The 18,203-nt window shown below is 49.4% G+C and overlaps 5 protein-coding genes across 5 annotated transcripts; 3 read left to right on the plus strand and 2 right to left on the minus strand.

The window, feature by feature from the left end:
• Nucleotides 1–530: 530 nt before the first annotated feature.
• Nucleotides 531–4,929, minus strand: NECHADRAFT_86933 (uncharacterized protein; the record flags this gene model as incomplete). The annotated part of the gene is made up of 3 exons (XM_003042044.1): nt 531–3,589; nt 3,658–3,787; nt 3,847–4,929. The coding sequence occupies 3 exons, from the start codon at nt 4,927–4,929 to the stop codon at nt 531–533; spliced, it is 4,272 nt and encodes a 1,423-aa protein (XP_003042090.1).
• A 582-nt stretch (nt 4,930–5,511) lies between these two features.
• Nucleotides 5,512–8,137, plus strand: NECHADRAFT_86934 (uncharacterized protein; the record flags this gene model as incomplete). The annotated part of the gene is made up of 6 exons (XM_003041975.1): nt 5,512–5,867; nt 5,909–6,317; nt 6,376–6,805; nt 6,859–6,905; nt 6,953–7,080; nt 7,129–8,137. The coding sequence occupies 6 exons, from the start codon at nt 5,512–5,514 to the stop codon at nt 8,135–8,137; spliced, it is 2,379 nt and encodes a 792-aa protein (XP_003042021.1).
• Nucleotides 8,138–9,744: 1,607 nt separating this feature from the next.
• On the plus strand, nt 9,745–11,790 carry NECHADRAFT_102056 (uncharacterized protein). The gene is made up of 5 exons (XM_003041976.1): nt 9,745–10,043; nt 10,091–10,871; nt 10,919–11,091; nt 11,138–11,371; nt 11,419–11,790. Exons 1-5 carry the CDS (start codon nt 9,889–9,891, stop codon nt 11,657–11,659), a joined length of 1,584 nt encoding a protein of 527 aa, XP_003042022.1. The 5' UTR covers nt 9,745–9,888; the 3' UTR covers nt 11,660–11,790.
• Nucleotides 11,791–13,077: 1,287 nt separating this feature from the next.
• On the plus strand, nt 13,078–13,945 carry NECHADRAFT_97410 (polysaccharide lyase family 3; the record flags this gene model as incomplete). Its single annotated transcript, XM_003041977.1, has 4 exons — nt 13,078–13,234; nt 13,282–13,426; nt 13,473–13,615; nt 13,662–13,945. The coding sequence occupies 4 exons, from the start codon at nt 13,078–13,080 to the stop codon at nt 13,943–13,945; spliced, it is 729 nt and encodes a 242-aa protein (XP_003042023.1).
• A 220-nt stretch (nt 13,946–14,165) lies between these two features.
• Nucleotides 14,166–16,411, minus strand: NECHADRAFT_86937 (uncharacterized protein; the record flags this gene model as incomplete). The annotated part of the gene is made up of 4 exons (XM_003042045.1): nt 14,166–14,212; nt 14,342–14,872; nt 14,922–16,175; nt 16,222–16,411. 4 exons carry the CDS (start codon nt 16,409–16,411, stop codon nt 14,166–14,168), a joined length of 2,022 nt encoding a protein of 673 aa, XP_003042091.1.
• Nucleotides 16,412–18,203: the final 1,792 nt, after the last annotated feature.

The raw sequence follows: 18,203 nt of genomic DNA on the forward strand, positions 1-18,203 counted from the left end.
CCTCTGATTTGTTGATGCTGAAGATGGCGTTCTGAATGATCCCTGGTAGATTACCATTTATTCTTTTTATATCACAGGGGTATGTTTTGTCGTTGAGTAAGATCGGCTCAACTCGTTGCCGACCCAGCCCAAGAAGGTGAGTGAGCGGTTGATGTAAATAAGCTTAATTTCCTTGAATTTGGTACAAAGGTAAAAGGCCAAGAAACCGCTTCTCTGATGAAGTGAGTGAAAGACGAACTCGAGTTTGCTGATATAGCTACCGTTGCACATCCGCTTATCTTCATCCCATATGATCTAACCTCTCGTCACTACGCACCCTGTATTTTGACAACGCCCCTCACGTGTGCCATAATCGCGCATTTTACTGACAACCCACCCTGATCTTAGCCCTGTTATGTTACCACTAGCCTCCTCCTGCAAGGCTGTAATCCATTAGACTAAGGTGACTCGCGTATTCGCCTCTCTTCGAATGACAACTATTGCGATCTCATGTACCGTTCATGCTCTAAGACATCTTAAAAAGTGCTCTGCTAAACAATTTCCTTGGCCAACTCCTTGATCTTCTCCCACAACAGCGTAAAAAGCTCCTTGATAAACTTGACCAAGTCAAATTTGGGCTTCCACACAATCTCCCAATTAATCTCCTCCCCCAATATTGTCCCTTCAATCTTGACAATCAACGGCGGCCCACCTTCATCAGGATGAACTAAACTCCGCACCGATCCTGAAAACTCAACCTTTCGAATGTTGAACGTGGTCTTGGCGTGATCAGTTGCCCATTTGGCTAGATCTAGCTCCAGTTCGACAACATCCTCGGCTATTTCAACTGCGTGTCGGGCTAGGTTTAGTTCTTTTGTGTTTTCCTGGGCGAATTGGACTCCTTTCTTTGCTGCCTCGAAGCCGACAAACTCCACGCTATTCGATAGTTCGTCGACTGCATTCTGTGCCGTGTCGAGAAGCGCCTGTGTTACTCTGTCGCCCTCGGTAAGGCCACGCTTGGCAAGCTCAAACAGCTTCAACTCGTCACTCGCCGTCTCTGCAAATTTGAGCCCCTCGATAGCTCCCTGGATCAAGACCTGCTGCGTCTTGTTCACCTCGGTAAACGACTGTTTTGCAAGGTTTAGTCCCGGCGTAAGAACTTGCTGCGCCGTCTGCAATGCCAGTTCAGCTGCCCGAACAGCCCCTTCGCTCTGGACGTACTCGGAAGCAAGTCGAGCTCCCTTTGCTTCTTCCAGATACCTCTCGTATAATTTCAGACCTTGATCAGCCGTAAAAAGGAGTCCTTCTGCGGTTGCGATCTGGCCTCTGTACTCCCACTTGTCCAACCAGTCCGCCGCATCCCGTTGTCGCTCCAACCTCCAAATAGCATCCTTGAGCTGTTCTTTTTCTCTCTTCGCTTGGTCGACTTCAGCCTGTTTGCTTTTGATGTCATTTGTAACAATCTCAGCTCTCCGTATGAAGTCGGCTCGAGCGACCTGTACCCCGGCTTGGGCTACACGAACACCGTCGTCTAGTTCGCGTTGCTTCAAGTCAACTGCAGCTTGAGCGACGCGTATGGCGTTTTCTGCGTTGGTGTGAACCTGTTCTAGCTCGTTTTGCTTCTGCCTGATGAGATTCTTAAATTCACGCTCTGCTTCGTCAACCTTGCCTTGCAAGCGCTTTCTCTCTGCCATAGCTGACGCGCTGGCATTTGCAAAGTCACTATCAACCTGAGCCTTCTTGGCGAGCCAGATAGCCTTGGCGATTTCAAGTTTCTTGATTGCATCATCGCAACCAGCCTTGAATACAGCTTCCTTGGCTTCCATGTCCTGTTTGACTATCTCGAAGCCCTCTTTGGCGGCTTCATGAGCGGCTGAGATCTGCTGGTCAAGCTGAGCTGTGACGTAGTCGATAACACGCTGCTCTATCAGCCCGTACATATTAAAGTCGGCCTTTTCCCATGTCTTGTAGTTCTTGATGTCAATAGCGCCTTTGAGCTGTGCTTCCAACTTGAGAAGGAAAAGATCTGACAGCTTGAGATGGACAAAAAAGTCAAATGTTGTCTTTGGTAGTAAACCAATGTCCAAGTGAAGAGCAGTAGACGCTTCCCAGATGTCAACTGCCCCGTCAATCAAGATCTTTTGGGCTTGTGCAGAGAACTCAATGTCAACAAGTGGATCGCGTTTGGTGGCGCCTCGAACAGTCAAGGGACCAAGCGAGAACGTCTCTATCGTTGCCATGATTTTGACTGCCTTGCCCAGTGTGCAATTGAACTGGGCTCGTTTACCGAATAGTTTCAAGTCGCCGTTCGCCGAGATCCCCGGGGGATATACGTCCTTCCCAATAGTGGTCCCCGTTGAAAAGTACATATTGAGTTTGGTAAAGTGCAAGAGATCATCCGCGACGGTGGGCAGCTTTCGATCTGCTACAAGCGATGCAAAAGTCATGAGGTCTGAAGCGCCGAGGTTCTCGACAAAAATATCCACGAGCTGTTCTTTGGGGTTTTGACTGAACTTGAAGGCGGCACCGGCCGTCTTGGATCCTATGGCCAACTGACCCCCAAAAGCGAGGCTTCCAAGGGCACCAGTGGCAACAAATGAGGTGTAGATGATGCCAATCTCCATGACGCATGTCTTTATCACCACATTCTTTCCAGCGTCAAACGGGTTGACCCATGGGGTTAGCATCTTTGCAGACGCCGTTGCTCCGATGAGATCAGCTCCGAGAGTTAACTCGAGCTGTAAAGGCATGTCGTCTGGCTGTCCATCCACTTGAAAGTTCAATGTAGCCGCAATCAACAACTTGGGGCTAGGAACTCCTGGGCCAGCCAGGATGCTCAACTCGATCGGACCTGTCCAAATATCATCGCTGAATCGGATGGTACGAGCAGCTGGAAGCGATATGCTAAGAGCAAAGGCGCCGTTGGTATAAGCAGCCCGTAGAACCATACCCCCGACGCTCCCACCAAGAAGTGCTTCTATAGCCGCGATGCTGTCGATGGTGACACACAGCTGCACGCCCTTTACAATATCGAATGGGACGCCCTGAAGCGTACCGGCAGCTGCATCACGGCTGGAGGCGATGATTGCAAGGCGCTTGAGAGATATATCGAGCATTGAGTTGCCCTTGAGCTCTGGGACAAGACGAGAAGTAGACAAATCGCCTGAAACTTCTCCATAGACTGTCCACACCCAGCCAAGCTTGGGATGCTTCTCGGTGAACAAGGCGGCACGGGCATCAATGCCGTGAAAGTTGACGTCGCCTGAAATGCTGACTTTTGTCGAACGTGCAGTCTCTCCCTTCATCTTGCTGGCGATAAAGGCATCAAACCCTGCCTCTCGGATGAGGAGGTCCCAGTCGTCGAAAGTAATGTCACCAATGGCACCACGAACCTCAATACCATCTTTTGACAGTTTGAGGGAACCTCGAACAGATGTGTGGCCGTTGATGGTCACGGCTCCGTACAGAGCTAGCTCAGTAGACGAGATGGTAAGGGACATGGCGTTGAATGTCACATCGTAGTCAAAGACGTCTAAATGGACTTTTGTGAGCTCGTAGAAGATCTCGCCGACGTCTTGGAGTGTCAGGTTTCCAAGGAGTACCGAGAGCTCTATGTGTTCTTTCTCTTTGCGTTAGTATATCGTGGGACGGATCTATCATCATGTAAAAGACACCTACCCTTGCTGTAGACTCCGCGAACTTGCATTGTTGCGTTCCGAAGCTGCATGACAGCCGTGACATCAAATGACAACTTGCTACTCTTTGGATCGCTGCCATCAAGGCGACCGATGAACATGACTTCGGCGAGCTGATGTTAGTGTTAGTAAAGGGGCAGTTTCAGGTTCCAAGAATCAGCGTTGAGCTCACTGTAAGTCCATCGACACCCAAGACATTCACCCAATCTTCGTTTTTGAGACATAGCTCCAGCTCCCAGACAGACAAGATCTTGCGCAGCTTGTAGTCAACCTGTAGCGGCACAGCCGACCTCGGCATGGTGACGTGCAAATGGCCAAAGAAACCAAAGCCAAAGTGCCACTTCATCTTTTCCGTTTGCATATCATAAATCCGGCTACCCAGCAGTTCAACTCCAATCTCACGAAACTCGAGAATGTCAAAGATGTTGACGCTTACATCCCGAAGCGTGCCTCGGAGCATAAGTGTCTCCAGGGACTCGATCCGGTCGTATGCTCTCTCCCGGCCAAGCCATGCTGAAAAGTGAATTCCAGGCTCCTTCTGTTTGAAAAAGTGATGGAGAAAATCTGAGACAGGCTGCAATGCCCCCGTAAAGATGAGGTCGGTCTCAAAAAAGAGACCCCGCTCATCTAATAGTCCATTGGTGGTTTCGACGAAGCCGAGCTTGGGATCAATAAGTTGGATGATATCCCAGCCGCTGCCTGCGAGCGTTGGCACAAAGGTACCGAGGGAAAGTTTCTCAGTCCCTGTAACGCGGACAATCTCGGTATACGGTTGCGAATGGAAAGCCCTGGTAGTGGCGGCGCTCTGGTAGATGTAAATCGTGGCAGGGATGAATCTCAGTAGTTTCGTATCGCCAACAAACGCGACGCTAGCTGTTGGTGATCTGGCAAGTGGGCTCTTTTGGCCAAGAACGGTCGATTGCGTTGGAAGATTGCCTTCTTTCTCTGTGGTTGAAGCTGGGAGAGGAAACTCTTCGCCGTGTGTGCCTACAAGGGCTCGGCGAATGTTGTAAACTTGTAGCCCGCCAATCTCGAGTGGTTCTTCATCTTTGTCCTCTAGTTCCACGAGAGTTGACTCCGCTGATAACCTGGGGCGCTCGGCCGGTGGGCCGCCATTTGCTGACGATGGCGACCTGGGTCGTTTGAGCCCAGAGTCATCAGACGCGACGTCTGACTTTCGAACCTTGGCCGGGGGATCGAGATCCTCGGACGTCAAGGATCTCTGACGTTTTAGTGACTGCTGAGTATTGTCCATTTCAGCTCAAGATCACAGCCACGGACAGCCAGAGTTGGCTAGAGAGAAATGCGTTGTGGTTATGCGAGCGAAAATGCATGTTTATGTGAGAGAAGATGCGATGACAGCTCCAGTACACGAGAATAGACAAGCTCGAAACTCGTGAATAACCCTCAGAGCCAATGAGCGACGGATAAACGAGCGATGCGCAATTCCACACACCCTAGTCTAGCGAGCTGAGCAACTATTGACAGACTATCGAGTGATATCAACGCTTACGAGCCGCCACCTGATAGTGCTGAACCCCAGCTTTTCTCTTTTGCGCTACTTTTCCCGAGACAGGCGCAATTCAGCTCGCATGGTGACTTGAGACTAGACCATTTCCTGCCCTGTTCGCCGTCGTAACCGCTTTGACCCGCTCGATCCCGGACCGAACCGAGACACTTGCCCCGTGGAGACGGTCTAGACTCTCCTAGACCCCAGATACGGGGAATTGTCTCTCTGCTCAATTCTTGTAATAGTCTTGGATGCCTCTGAAATGAATAACGTAGTTCTTTGACGTTTCCTGCTCTACTGTCTCAAAGTCATCAACCACTCGTCAAGATGGCATCCAGCACCAGGCGAGGGTTCCAGCAGATGGTGCCAAACAAGGAGATTGTTCCCGGCATAGACAATCTCGTCTTTGAGTACAAACCAAGCCATCCTACTTTGCAACTGGGTCAAGCAATCTCTCTAGGCCTTGGTTTGAACAAATCCAGGGGTGGGAGCGAGAGCTATGTTTATGCTCCAAAGCCCGCTCAGGCGTCCGAAACAGCCTACTACTTGCAGGTCATACCTCAGGACTTTGACCACTTATTCGTGCCCCAATCTAGAGCCAGCGTCTCTTCGGTTTTTGTCTCCGTTTCTCTCGTCAAGGATCTCATCAATGGTGAGAACAATGACTGGACCGAAAAGTGTTCGTAAGTCGTCTCGGTAACCGTCCACTGTTGGTTTTTGACAGTTCTACTAGCAACATTTTTTCCATGGACATGCATGCAGCGGTGGAGAAGAACTGGATACAAAATACGAAACCGACGAGTGCCAACGAAACAAGGCTCAAGCATTTCAAAGTGTGGGTGCGAGACAAGGATGGTAAATCGATCAAGGAAACCCTCAAGGTCGATGAGAAAGGCTCAGCTGCGCCATTTTGGTCAAGTTGGGTCAAGAAGAGGTTTTCCATCCCAAGTAAAGGCGGGAAGCCACCTCGATGCACCAACTTTGAACTCTTGGAACCATTGTATATCGTTCCGGTTACAAAGGTTAAACGCTTGTTGACGGCGTTGGAAGAGTGCGTAGAGCTGGTTAACCTAGACAACGGCGGAGACCACCTCATCCTAACCAAAACGCCTCCAAATCTGGACTACATGCTGGTATGTCACCATAAAACACGCACCTGAAGACTTTCAGATGGACTAATACAGCCGAAAGATGTCAGTCGATCCGTTTGGCATCTTTAGAACCTATATCCACGTCAATGACTGGGATGCATGGATGACCAACGTTGGATCCAAGGCTACCAGCAAACCCAATTCAATCCGGGACTTTATCTTCGATGGCACTGCAACAATGGACAAGTGCTTCGATGGCATCGCAGAAGAATACGAAAAGATTTTCATGGCCCAGGGAAATGGAAGTGTACACGGCAAGCCAGCTGCTCTCTCGAAAAAGAAAAAGGCGCAGGCTCTTTCAAAGCGCTTCCACGCTCGCTTCTCGCCAAAAGGAAATATCGAAACACATGAGAATTCTGTTGGCATGTCGGTATACCTGGAGGCACAGAAGATTTTGGACGCTGTGAATAAGCGGACTGGTGAGGATAGTCAGAAGACGGTCATGGGCAACGTGTCAGCGCCTGAGGCAAGTAAATCTTTATCTACGGGCTTCACTCTTTCTGATACTCGTTATAGATTGCAGATTCGCTTAACTGGGCCAAGGAGATGGTAATTTTTAGTAACGCCGAGGTAAGGCCCTTCTTCTCCCAAGCAAGGCAACCGACTTACGACTCCAGTGGCTGCACCTATCAGGCTTTGCATACGGAGGCTTCATGATGACTGGATATGAGAGTGGATGGTCTACCAGTCAGAACCCCCACAATCTCGTCTTTGGCACCTCTGAGACCAACTCTCTCATGACACGGTAGAGTTCCTTCACACCCACGATGAACAGCGACTAACTGAGGCCCAGTTATGAAGCAGCTTGGCAGTCATTTATTCTGTACGAGTATGAGCTACAGAAGATGAACAATATCGTTCAGCTCGTAGATACGAAGCAGAAATTCCCTCAAAAGATGTCTCACATGATGTCTTCTGATGGGCAACTCGTGATTCGAACCAACGTCCCGGGAGTCGATCTCGAGTACGATTATTGCGACATGGCCGGTGCAAGGAAATACAAGAGGAAGAGGTTTCCTCTATGGGACGAACAAAACGCCCAGGCTCAGAGGAATGACTTTAAACAAGTACCTGGAGGTGCATTGTCTGATGCAGACATGCGCCAGGCTGCAAAAGACTACTTCTTCATTGCGCATACAATCGAGTACTCCTTGTTGTATGAGCATGTGTCCCACTTACTCAAAAGACCCGGGTTCCAGCAGACGGTCTACTTCTACCCCTTTTCGCGCCCGCTTCTACACAAGCTTGAGACGGACCTCGACCGGAAACTCTTGGCCCACCTTTATCGGTCCGCGAAGCAAGATCTCGTCGAAGATTGGAACGACTTAGGACCAGTTAAAACCCCTGGGAGCAAAGCTGCCAAGTCTGCAAAGAAGGGCAAACCCCGTATTGGCCTTACTCGCGCAAAGGCAGCGAGAAAGGCAGCTGAAAAGAAGAATTTAAAGAAGATGGACACGGAGTCAGATGTGCAGTACGCCGACTTTGAAGGCTACGGCGATTTTCGCGAGCTGATAAGTGACCTGAATTTGGGAGCTCTGGGGGATTTTGACAACTTTCAAGACATGAAGACGATCACAGACTTTGGAGACTTTGGTCCTTCTGCGAATAGGGATGATAGCGGGTTTGGAGATGTGGAGGATAATAAGGAGGATGGGGAAGAGGACGTGGAGGGTGGAGAGAATGAGGGGACTAATAAAAGGAGACTGTTGGATAACTCTTTCAACGGTTCTTTGTACAGTCGAATCGAGGCTTGGAATGCCCAAGGGAAGAAGGACCAGGAGAGGAAGTTGGGGGAAATGTAGGGGCTGAAGCAGACTTGGTAGACAGACGTAGCAAACGCGAATGCAGCTGAAATTCAAGCATTTGCTACCCTCCGTATGAAGTAGTCAGAGCCGTAGAACCTCAGGAAAACACAGCTGACTCTGGAGAGGAGTGCATATCGATTCAAACCCAGAGTCGCACGAGAATCAGGTTAAAATGATGCACAACGCAGTCGCAGTCGCATTGCGGCCTTTTCTAAACGCCGTAAATAAAAACCTCCTTGCTTTAGTCTCTCAACGCTTTCTACACGTCGCTGTGCCCCCGTTTTCCACAAACTCCACAAAATCACCGAGTTGTGGTTTCGGGCCGCATGTGGATATCTCGGCGTCGCAGAGCCGCATAGATAGTGACGAAAGGCGTCAGGGGGGGAGATGATGCACGTGGGATTGATGAATTTGCGAGACTTTCTGGATCATGACTGTGCTTCTTGTTGCTTCTGGAAGGATTCGGTCGCAGGTGTGAGTATGTAGATCGCTCACACCGACTGTCAGCTCAGTACACGCATACAAACAGTCAAATGACTTGAAGACCATCGTTATCATGACCGTGTCATTTGCAACGGGCATCAACGGACTTCCGTTGAAGACGAGACCCCTGGTGCGTGTGTCGGTCCGGTAGGTGACGTCTTTATTCGGCCTTTTCCGACCGGGACGTTCGGTGGAAAACGGTGTGGATAGATAACTTGTCTAATTGACCGAGTTTGCGCCATTCCAGGTATCGCCGTTCAGCTTCGAGACTGCATCTTGGAAGTCGCCTGCAGTAAATCTATCGGCAGATACTGCGTAGTGATCTTGCGAGATCAAGTCACACCACTGTTCACCAAAAAAAAAAAAAAAACCCGTATCTTAATTGTCAGTTGATCGATCATGGCAAATGCTCTTCGCGACTCCGAGTGTCGGTCCTTCGGGGTTAATGAGCGCGAAAATTACTAGTCGGCCCGATGCTCGGTCGGTCCCAGTGGTGAATTCCAACGGGGCTGTGGATGAGGCGACAGCTGGAATGTGAAGGAAGAAAGAATGCGGAAAAGATGATCATTCCAGGTGAAAGAGAAGCCTTTACTCTCAAAAAGTGCGAGGTTGTCAAGATATATCTTTTTAAGAATACTATTATTCTTAAATAACCGGTGTCTTCAGCCAAAATTCGAAAAGAAACATCCCTTCCCCCTCGTGTCAGACCACGCTTGAGCAAGGGTCGCCACGCCAAGAGATAACAAAGAACAACCCTAGAAGAAAAGAATTGGGGCCTCTCATGGCATGACATCCAATGACACGAGTGAACTGCGTCATCACTGCCGGACCCGGCCTTGATTGCCGGCCAAGCTAGAGACCCTCTCCGGTAATAACGAAGAAAAAAAAAAGTTTGAACGCAGATCATCTGGATTGACTTTTTCCCTCTTGGCTTGGCCCATCTCGCTTCCTCTCGTGATCAGATCCAGTGACGTGATGAGCCTCAGGCCGAGACTGCCGACCACCCCAGGTCCGGCGTTTCCAACTACAGGCATGATACAATAGGCATCTCCGCCAATCCATCTCGTGATCCAGGGACCCAGTAGATTCTCTGCTTAGTCGTGTCGTTCGGTGCCCACGATGGCCAGATGAGCATAGCGAGGTCCACAAAAATGAACATCCAAAAGGGCGACCTTCGCTGCCTTCTTTTGCGATGGATTATGTTTTCGACACTCATCATTGATAACAACCATTAACTATTACACATCTTTTACATTACAACAAACATGAAGTTCTTTAAACGCCACGAACAGGCGGGTGAGGAGCAACACGTTGAGAGGAAAAACACCCACAACGATGCGGCTGAGCAAAAGGTTACCTTTCTTGCCTGCTTCTTGGGTCTTGTTGCCTCGATTGGTGGCTTCAAGTTTGGCTATGTCAGGTATGTTGACTTGTACTCCTACAATTGACCCCTCTAACACCTTTCAGTGGCCAGATTTCCGGCTTCTTCTTGATGGACGACTACTCCCGCCGCTTCGGAGAACTACAAGACGATGGATCATACACCTTTAGTGCTGTCCGCCAGGGAACAATCGTCGGTTTGCTCAGCGCTGGCTGTCTGATTGGATCTCTTATCGCTGGAAATCTCGCCGACTCTATTGGTCGCCGCATGACCATTTCCCTCACAGCTCTGTCAACCTGTATTGGCACCATCATCGAAATCTCGTCCACGACGCATTGGGTTCAGTTCGCCATCGGTCGACTTGTTACAGGTTTCGGAATTGGATCTCTTTCTGTCGTGGTCCCCATGTACCAGAGTGAGAGTTCTCCCGCCATCATTCGAGGTATCCTCGTTTCGACATATCAGCTCTTTATCACGCTTGGTATTTGGACTGCTGAGATGGTCAACTGGGGTACTGAGAAGAACGCCGACTCTTCATCTTGGAGAATCCCCAACGGTCTCTCCTTCTTGTGGTCTCTGATTCTCGGTGCTGGTATCCTGTTCCTTCCTGAGAGTCCCCGATATGCCTTCCGAAAGGGTCGTGCGGAGGAAGCTCGAAACACCATTGCTCGTCTGGCTGGTCTTGAGCCCAATGCTCCTAGCGTCAACCGCCAGATCGCTGAGATCCAGGAGAAGCTTGACGAAGAGCGAGCTCTACCCGATACCAAGTGGCACGAAATCTTCACTGGACCTCGTATGCTTTACCGTACCGTGCTCGGAATTACTCTCCAGGCTGGTCAGCAGCTTACTGGTATCAACTTCTTCTTTGTAAGTCCTCTCAACCTCATTTGCCAGCGATATACTAACAGATATAGTACTTTGGAACCACCATCTTTGCCTCTACTGGGCTGAGCAACAGTTACGTCACCCAGCTTATTCTCGGATCCGTCAACTGCGCCTGCACATTCGCCGGTCTCTACGTTGTGCAAAAGTGTGGTCGTCGTATGGCCCTCATGGTCGGTGGTGCCTGGATGATGATGTGTTTCTTGTAAGTCGACCCCGGACCTACCCTATAACTTCGCTAACAATTTCAGCGTCTACGCCTTTGTCGGACACTTTGCCCTCGACAGTGAAGACCCTCTCAACACTCCTGCAGCTGGTGCTGTTCTTGTCACCTTTTCTTGTCTGGCTATCGCTGCCTTTGCTACTACCTGGGGTCCTCTCGTCTGGGCTGTTGTTGCCGAGCTTTATCCTTCGCAGTATCGTAGCCGCTGTATGGCTCTCGCCACTGCTGCCAACTGGCTCTGGAACTTCCTCATCTCTTTCTTGTATGTCCCTCTGTCACCCCACTAAAGCTTCTTACTAACTTTCACAGCACCCGCTTCATCGTTGATGCCATCGATTACTTCTACGGTCTTGTCTTTGCCGGATGTTGTGCTGCCCTCGTCGCCATCGTCTTCTTCTTCGTCATTGAGTCCAAGGACCGTACTCTGGAGGAGATTGACACGATGTATGTGCAGCATGTCAACCCCATCACCTCAAGCAAGTGGGACCCCAACACCCAGAGCACCAAGAACCGTGGAGGTCAGACGACGGATGAAGAGCATTCTTCTTAAGCTGCTTGCGTGTTACTTGAAGCAGCCGGTCTGCAAAGAGAGAATGTGTAAAATGATGTATAGAGCGTAGCATACCTTACTGTTAGATATAGACATAGAGACTCTATTTGCACCCATAAATCTTGTGCCAATGTCCATGCTTTTATACTTGCTCCGATGGGTATCCGCTATCTAATCTAATCTCAAGATAAGACCATCTGTGAAATCACCGCCAAGAACCGGGGTTGTCTTCGGCATTTTGCTGCTTGGCGGGCCCGACAATGCGGACGACGCTGTGGAACAATAAGTGGAGTCTAGACGACAGGCCATGGACTTCAAGAGAACGTGTGATGAAATGGCGGTATGAGGCGTACAAGCATTGAGAATACTGTTCTTTACTAATGAATAGCTTGGATGCTACCTGGATGTGTCATATAGACAGGGTGAAGTGAGAAGAGCATGTCCTCAAGGGTAGGTTGCCCTTCATGCAAACTTTCAACGGATAGAGGGGCGGAAATGTGAAGATATCTTTCAAGTTTGAAGATCTTTCAATCGTAGTTCTATTTGCCAGCTTATCCCCTCATAGGCTCTCGCGTAATTACTGTCCCTGCCAAGCCAAACATCCACCTCCAGAAAAACACCAACGAGACTAACGATATGCATATCCTTAACTCCTTTAATATGCTTAATACGCCAAAACCATACCACAGGCGGTCAACCCTCGTCCCGTAACACCCCAGAACGCTCAAACAGGGGCGATCAATGGTCGGTGAAAGAAATACTGATTTCTCCTAGGTGCAATAACATCTCAACCTCGTAAGAATCGGAAGTCGGCACCTCTGAGCATCCGTGCGACGAAGTGAGGTGTATCATGCATGCTGCTCTTGACTCCAAATACTGGTGGATTAATCTCGACGCAAAAAGAAACAAAAGACCCGCCAATCATGGGGTAGAGACTCGCGGAAACACCGCTGTGATTTCTGGTTCCCTCTACCGGGCTGATTTACCCCACACTCTCGGCTTTAAAACTGATCATCCGGGTATTCTATATGGAAAGGGGTCTTTGGGGGTTGGAGATGTACCTGGTCGTGGGCTGACGGACAATTTATGGTTAAAATTTCCCTCGAATCGGCGTTGGGGAAAGACTCATCATGTAACCCTAGCCGGAGTTTCGAGTTGAGAGCTTTCATTGCCGGATTGGGAAGCTTGAATGCTTACTGGGCTTTTCATTGGTTAGTGGCTGATGCAGACGAGATGGGAAGGGTTCTTGTTGGATGCTAACCACTTCATCAATGCTCACTCTAGCCGTTCTGCTTTGTGATAATTGAGTGGTTGTAAAAGTATTTAAACTGACTGACATCCGCTGAGCCAAGAAAAGTTCATCACTCATCAAGCCTCATCTCCTCAACCACCAATCTCAACTCAGCTCAATCATCATCATGAAGTTCACTGCTGCTTTCGTCGCTGCCCTCGTTGGCACCAGCTCTGCTGCCGTCACCAAGACTCTCCCCAAGAGTGCTGGTGCTACTTCCTTCCCCACTGCCGTTCCTGTCAAGGGCAGCTACGATGGTGGCATGAAGCGATTCGAGCGAGAGCGTAAGTTTACTCGTGTCTGTCTCTAACGGATGCTAACATCTTGATAGCCAAAGTCTGCAAGGGTCAGGATGAGACTGGTGAGAAGGATGCCATGTTCATTCTTGAGAATGGTGCCACCCTCTCCAACGTTATCATTGGTGCTTCCCAGGCCGAGGGTGTTCACTGCAAGGGAACTTGCACTCTCAACAATGTGTAAGTTTCCATGACATGTTGACTTTTCATCTCTAACCTAGCACAGCTGGTGGGCCGATGTCTGTGAGGATGCTGTCACTCTCAAGCAGACCAGCGGAACCTCTTACATCAACGGTGGTGGTGCTTTCCACGCCTCTGACAAGATCATTCAGTTCAACGGCCGCGGAACCGTCCACGTCAAGGACTTCTGTAAGTCTCTCAACCCCAAGTCACAGCCTTTACTAACACACCGAAGACGCCGAGGACTACGGAAAGCTCTCCCGCAGCTGCGGAAACTGCAAGGACAACGGTGGCCCCCGCAACGTCATCGTCGAGAACTCTGTCGCCGTCGATGGCGGTGTCCTCTGCGGCATCAACACCAACTACGGCGACACCTGCAAGGTCATCAACTCTTGCCAGGACAAGGGCAAGTACTGCGACCGCTACGAAGGCAACTCTAGCGGCAAGGAGCCTACCAAGATTGGCTCTGGCCCTGATGGCAAGTACTGCACTGTTACTGGCTCCACCACGAGCTGCTAAGCACGTGCGCTTGATGGGAGATGAGATGAGATGATGATTATCTTCTTGTTACGATATTTGATGAAATTCGGTTTCTCGAGTTTAGCAACTAGCATTTAGCTGCACTGATGTGATATTGCATGTGAATAAAACAAGTGCTATAGGACCTAAGGTCGCCCAATGGCCGTGATTATTTTATATTACAACATGTGACATCTGAACTGAATCCTATCTTGTCTTTTTAGGAGTGAGTGTCTATAAAGGGTCGTGATTCAATCCATAATCTGCCTACAAGTCATAGTAAGTCTCGATTACATAGACTTTTATAACTACACACATGGTTTGGATGACTCTAGCTTGAAATTTTGTGACAGCGTGAATCTAGATCTCACTTCACTTCGGCACCATAACGCGCACCTTTCCTTAGTGGCACCACCTCATCTTCAAACCCAAAGCCAGCTCTTCTCATTGGCTCGCCTTCGCCATAACCAACAAGCTCCCCAAACAAGATCCGCCTCTCCTTGAGGTGCCCCGGAATGTTTCCGTCACCGCCTAGACACCCCGCGGCAGCAGCCTCATTGAGCCTCTGGCTCGCCGTCGTCGTCATGACGGCCTGCAAGAAGCTGCCTTCCATAGCCGAGACGCCGTTCTGTTTCAGAGCAATGATACCCCAGATCAAAAAGGGCAGGACCACGAGGAGTGCGACGCCATAGGGGACGTAGAAGTTGAGGGGGTTGGAGAAGGAGTAAAAGTTGCGTGACGTTGACATGGTGACGTTGGCAGTCGTGTTCCACCACTGGAAAGCGTGGAGAGCCGAGATTGTGACGTTAGCTAATGCATCATTGAGCATCTCTGCAGATACCTCAAAGTCGGGTTCTGCAGACAGTTCATCGAATTTGTCACGGTTCTTGTTAAAGAAGGTATTGGCAGCAATCGTCCCATTGGGCTCTGCAAAGAGGGTCAGTCAAGCTCGTGCACTGGAAGCAGCCCTACTAACCAAGAATGCCATAATAATTGAGTTTGAACTGTTTATTTGATGGCCTGTACTTTAGACTGGTTCCATTCGTTAGTTTGATGCTCTCTTCGGTGTCATTGCTGCTGTCAAAGCTTGAAACCATGGGGTATATACCCCCGATAGCCTTGGCCACAGAATCCGTCAGAGCGAGCAAGTTCATGACTCTGAAATTGCCAAGCGCTGCCTTGGACCAGTCAGCTGCGAGATAGGTCTCATTGAACAGGCCCGGGGGGATGACATATGGTGTATATAGGCTCGAGACCAGGCGAACATCATCCCGCAGGGAATAAGAGAGCGATCGGATTCCGTTTCTGAATTTCACGTCGAGCTCGTAGGTAACTGCCGCGGACTGACACTTGAGATGATGAGTTTTTGATACAAGGTTGAGAGTATCGTCGCTATCCTTGCCGATGGGTGATGTCAAATTCATGGTAAAGTCGGGAAAGGCGACAACTGATTTTTCGGGGTTCTTTTCATTGTCGCTCACAAGCCGGGGTGGTGGATTGGCTCTGGTGTCGGGAACGTAGCCAGCCGAGAAGTACTTGTATATAGGATATCCTTCGAAAGACGCATAGTTCGCCTCCGAGATTATATTGGTATAGTTTTCGCATTTAAAATAGGGACCCTCAAAGACCAGATGGTAGGTGCAGTTTGGTCCGCAGGGAGACTGAGACGGCAAGACTTCACCAGTGGATAGGGAGGCATAAGCAATCCTTCTCAAAATAGAGTGCGGAGCAACGTATCTCCATATTGAAGTGGTGACAGTATAGGAACCGAGAGCATGTGCTGCCGAATCGACACGGGAGGTGTTGCCCACAAAGTCTGACTTGAAGGTAGGGACAGCTCGATTAGTGCTGTTTACCAGGTCTCTTGGCACAACAGTGAGAGCACCGGGAGGGAAGATCCTAGCGATGGCTAGGAAGAGCATGGTTGAGGCCAGCAGGCACATGAAGGGTGCCGCGGCCCAAGCCTTCCAATCCAGAAGAAGCGAGGGACTCCATCGGAGGCAGTAAAGGGTTTCGACGTTCCTGACAGTCATGGGCTGAGTGCGATACAGACGCCATAGACATTGCGTAAAGGCAAAGCCTAGAGCAACCACTAGACTAGCTCCAAAGGCGTTGACAAAAAACGTTGAAACCGATGCAATGTAGGTTTGGGAAGGGAGGCCGTCTCCATGGGTAAGGCGACCATCCAACTTGAGATATAGGACCAAATGTGCAATAGCGATGAGGAGTGCTATATCGTTAACGATTGTGAGCACGTGGATTAACGAGTGGCGTACCCAAGACATAGAAGAAGATGACTGAAGTCAAGGTTCTCCAGCCGATTCCCCACCTTGACTCGGCGATGGAAGGCGGCGGCGGCGGCAAACCATCAAACTGAGAGTTCCGGTCGGTGACCAACTTGGATGTCGAGGCATCAGATAGCGCAATAGAAACATATTGCGTGTCTGTCCGTTGGTTCCTGAACATGGCCGTTGATGAGGCTATTTCGCGAGGGGGATAAAAGTCGCGATCAAGATAGTGGGGAGTCGAGTCAGCAAATATCTAATCTAGGCAGCCATCCTCCCCCGCTAAAGCGATTTCACACTGCACGTCTCAGCTGCGGCTGACGGATGACATCAGCATCTATAATCAACCCAAGCCCCGAAGTGACGACAATTTGTTGTGCTTGAGTGACAGATATTCCCGATCAATTGGGGATTTATGATACTCATATTGAGGGACAAGGTGCTCGGTACCTTGGTCTGCGCGTTCTTTTTGGCTGGTGGTGTTGTGAGTGGGCGCGCAGCAAAGGAAAAGTCGAGAGACTAGTTTCGGATAAAGCCGCGTGGTGTGTGGCTATTATTAGCAGTCAAGGCTGAGGCTCCTCGGTTCCCAAGCGAGAGCGAGATGCTGTGCTCATCAGTTCAGGATTTCGTGTACAAGTGCAGCATTTCATATTGTTATTTTAGGCTGCTCGGTTATGGCACAACAAGGCCCCCAAAGACTGATATTAGATCTCTTTCTTACCATACCTACGGAGGAGAAAGAGGCGCATCTTGGGGACTGGCCGGTGGAACATGTCAACTACAGATAGAATGAAAAATACGACTAGAAGTAATTAAGTAAGTAGTATAGTTGATGTTTGAACGGACAAGGGGGCAGTATCTGTGAGCGCTGTGTACGTATGAAGAGATGCCTCGCCCTCGACAACACCTCGGCTGCCTGCATACATTACCACTGCTGAGCTTTGAATGAGTTGCTTAATGCACGCAAGCAGCTTTGCCTGCCCATATCTGGCGCCTGTCATCCATGCAATTCATCCACTAGACTAACATGTTTCGTTGATCATGTTCTTTAGATACCTACTAGCTGATGCCCTCTTTTGCGATCTTCGGGCTCAGTAAACCCATCGAGGGCCGGGCTGCATCTATAATAAAGAACAGATTACCCTCTTTTGCAGATGCGCCACAATACCAATTAACGATTGCTTAAATTTCTTTCGGCAAGAGTGATTCTGAAGACACTTTTCCACTTAAAATTCAGATTTTACGTGTGGCAAGGTTCCGGTCAGTGTTGCTGTTGCATGGCTATTACTCCAAATACATCACAAAACAATCCCCCCTTTCCAACACACAACTCAGCACCAGAACCGACAGATAAAAGCCAGCAAGGAATAATGTACCTCATGATCCAAGCCAGGAGAAGTTTCTTAATACTTGGAACAAGAAACAAACTCCAATCTTCCTCATCATTGCTCTTCTACAGGGTAGGGAGCCCTGTCGCATTCTCACTCCTGATTATCACCAGCTCCCTCTTAGGAACTCTCCTGATAACTACCTACTGATGGGTCTCTATCTCGGAACTTTTGATCTCTTAATGGATCGATCAGTCCTTCTGCTGCATCTTGAGACCTAACACCTGATCACGAACTTCCACTCTTAGAAATGCCTCTGCCATTTCGCGAACTTTTGCAACCAAACCCCTTCATCTCGTTTCGATAAGAAGAGTGTGAAAACACTCAGGTGCATCGATCTGCAATCACGCGATACATACTAAATGTCCCCCACTGTCACTTCCCATCAAACCTCTGTTTCATACCCTCGGATGGCCTCAAACAACAACATGTGCTTGTGATTGGCACTTTTGAACGCCACAACACCTGCCAAACTTGGTGTTTCATATCCACCGGTCTCGGCAGCTTTCTAGAATCTGGTTTGATCTCGGACCTTTTGAATGAAGCTATCGCAAATTCCTCGCACTTTTGTTCAGGGGAATCCAA

This window comes from Fusarium vanettenii (assembly GCF_000151355.1).
Source record: "Fusarium vanettenii 77-13-4 chromosome 11 genomic scaffold NECHAsca_39_chr11_5_0, whole genome shotgun sequence".
NCBI lineage: Eukaryota > Fungi > Ascomycota > Sordariomycetes > Hypocreales > Nectriaceae > Fusarium > Fusarium vanettenii.